This window comes from Entamoeba nuttalli (assembly GCF_000257125.1).
Source record: "Entamoeba nuttalli P19 unplaced genomic scaffold asmbl_3562, whole genome shotgun sequence".
In the NCBI taxonomy this organism is placed as follows: Eukaryota; Evosea; order Mastigamoebida; family Endamoebidae; genus Entamoeba; species Entamoeba nuttalli.
The window spans coordinates 1-2,832 of record NW_008576171.1 but is presented as its reverse complement, the minus strand read 5'-3'; the positions used below and the strand labels follow the sequence as shown (position 1 = coordinate 2,832).

At 22.6% G+C, this 2,832-nt stretch overlaps 2 protein-coding genes across 2 annotated transcripts; both read left to right on the top strand.

Moving 5' to 3' along the window:
* Nucleotides 1-1,150: 1,150 nt before the first annotated feature.
* On the top strand, nucleotides 1,151-2,150 carry ENU1_072650 (hypothetical protein; the record flags this gene model as incomplete). Its single annotated transcript, XM_008858459.1, has 3 exons — nucleotides 1,151-1,252; nucleotides 1,310-1,588; nucleotides 1,662-2,150. The coding sequence occupies 3 exons, from the start codon at nucleotides 1,151-1,153 to the stop codon at nucleotides 2,148-2,150; spliced, it is 870 nt and encodes a 289-aa protein (XP_008856681.1).
* Nucleotides 2,151-2,326: 176 nt separating this feature from the next.
* Nucleotides 2,327-2,784, top strand: ENU1_072640 (Rab family GTPase; the record flags this gene model as incomplete). Its single annotated transcript, XM_008858458.1, has 1 exon — nucleotides 2,327-2,784. A coding segment is annotated over one exon (458 nt), but the record flags the coding sequence as incomplete, so codon positions are not given.
* Nucleotides 2,785-2,832: the final 48 nt, after the last annotated feature.

The window sequence follows — 2,832 nt, the reverse complement described above, 5'->3', positions numbered from 1 at the left end:
TTATTGTATTTTAAAAGTAAAATTAGTTATTCTTTAAGTTTTTATTTAACTAGAGTTTCATTAAATTTACTTCTAAAGTGTTAGGAACTTATAAAAATTAAAGAGTGCAAATGATTATATTATTGTAGAAAATGAAAGATTTTATTGTAGTGTTTTTTAAAAGATTAGAATTTAATATCAACTAAAAATTGAGTATTTTTATACTGAGTATATTTTTATTCATGAATCATATTAATATCATCTATCTATTTATATTATTTTGAGTGTTGTGGTTCAATAGATAAAACTAAGAATGAAAGAAGAGAATTTATCAAAAAATTATATATAGCAAAGAATAGTCAGATATTTTTAACCTATGAAAAGTACAAATGAATACAATATTACCAATACATATGATTATTTGACATATATTTTATCTTAATATATGTTTTGTCGACTAAATAGTATAGAGATGATAAATTGATGATATTTATTGCAAAAATGATTATATAAATGATATGATACAATATAATTTTTTATTTTCATTAATTAACAATAATATATGTATTACACAAAGAAAATATTTACATGTCTAATAAATGTATTCCAATATGTAATTTGAAAAGATAAATAAACACTTTTCATTAATTAAACTACTAATAATGGAATTTATAACATTTGTCCATTTGAATTATAAAGTACTAATTTTAACTTCATTTGTATTTTAGTATAATCAAAAACATAACCAAAACAATATGAACAATTGTTAATCATTACTCTATTCTCTTAATAAATAATAAAGTATAAATGGTAGTATAAAATCAAATATATTTACAATGGTTTAATTTCACAAGAAATAATAAAGGTCTTTATAAATTAATAAACATATTTATTTTCGTATGACTATTGGTTGAAAGATTAATAAAGAAAATAGAAATGTATATTATAAATACAAAAATATTTTACACAATAATACCATTAAAGAAATATTAAAAAAAGAAGAGAATTTGTCAAGAATAGATGAAGAGATAACCATTCCATTTGATTACATTTGATTAATTCCATATTTAGAATAACATCAAAAAGAATAAAAAAAAGTATTTGAAAAAGAAGAAAAATAAAATGAACTAAAAAAGAAAGAAATAATAGATCAATACTTTTTATTATATAAATGAGTGTTTCATATGAAGAAATTCTCAAACAAATTGAAGAAGTAGAAAGTGATATAGATAGAATTGAGTTTAGAATAACAGAATTAACAAAAGAAGTAACAGTTTGAAGAGTTATTTTAAAAAGAAGTAATAACAAGAAACAATGATTAAAAAAATAGAAATTACAAGGAACAACACAAGACAAAGGACTTAGTTCATCAATTCAAAATGAAATTATTACAACTGAAAGAAATAATTTTGAAATTCTTTGTAAAACTGTAGAACAAGTTAAACAATTAGAGTCAGTGACACAAACAACATTTAAATCTGCAACTGAAAACATTGAATTATCTCTTGAAAAAAATCATCAACAAACAACAGGAGAAATTAATACTATAAGAGATGATATTTCATTAACAGCAAGAGTTGTAGATTCATTAGTAGAATTACATGATGAAGTTTGGTTCTGAATGTTTTTTTAAAAAAAGAAAAGAAATAAAATACCAATTCAAATAGATATTAATAACTTAGATCGAATCTAATCTTTCATTAAGTCAAATTAGACAATTTTCTATGAAAAATTATTTACCTAAAATCTCTCAAATTGCTGAAATTATGCAACATAATACAATTTATATTTTATCAGAACTATGGATGTGTGGATTAATTCAATATGAAACACCAATTCTTTGTTTCTGGAATAATGATAAAACATTGGCAATTCATTTGTTTTCATCATATTGTCTTGTATATCAAAATAACCAAGAATTTAAATTTGATATTTCAAAAGGAATTCTCTCTCGTGTTGAACGGAATCCTCATTTAAAATGGAAAGATATTGATAATTATGTTCATAAAGAAACACATAATAAAGACGTATATACTCCAATGGGTAAATCTAAATTATCATTTATTGTAAGTGAGGATAATATTTTAATTAGATATGATAGTGGAGATATGATAGCAATTGACAGTCTTGGAGAATGTATTTTTATTGATGGTAAATTAATAACAATCTAATTTACTTGTTTATTTCATTCTAATTTCTTTTTATTATCATCTCTTTTCTAAGTAAAATTTTTTGTTCTTCTTTTATTTTTATATTTCGTTATATATAACATTAACGAATAATGTAAACTTAAAAATAGAAAAAAGAAGATTTCAATCTGAAAAAGTAATTTTCAGAAAGTTGAAGAATGAAAACAATAACAATTTCTGTTGGGCTTTGTGGAGATTCAGGTGTTGGGAAAACAGGAATTTTCAAACGATATATTACTGGACAATACACAGGAACAGAAAAAGCATCAGTGTCTTGTGATGTTAGTTGTAAAAAATTAAATATTGAAGGAGAAGCATATAACCTACAATTGTGGGATACTGCTGGTCAAGAAGTGTTTAGATCAATTACTGCATCATATTTTAGAAATAGACATGTTATGTGTTTTTGTTTTGATATCACTAAAAAGGCTTCATTCTCTTCAATCTCTGGATGGCTTAGAGAATTTCAACAAAACCAAAATCCTAGTTTTAGTACTAAACTTATTCTTGTTGGTTGTAAATCAGATTTAGAAGGAAATAGACAAATTACAACGACTGAAGCTGAACAATTTGCTCAAGAAAATAAAATGTCTTATTTTGAATGTTCAGCTAAAACGTTTGTACTTTTTTATATTTTGAATGATTTATTTTCCTTTATGAAACA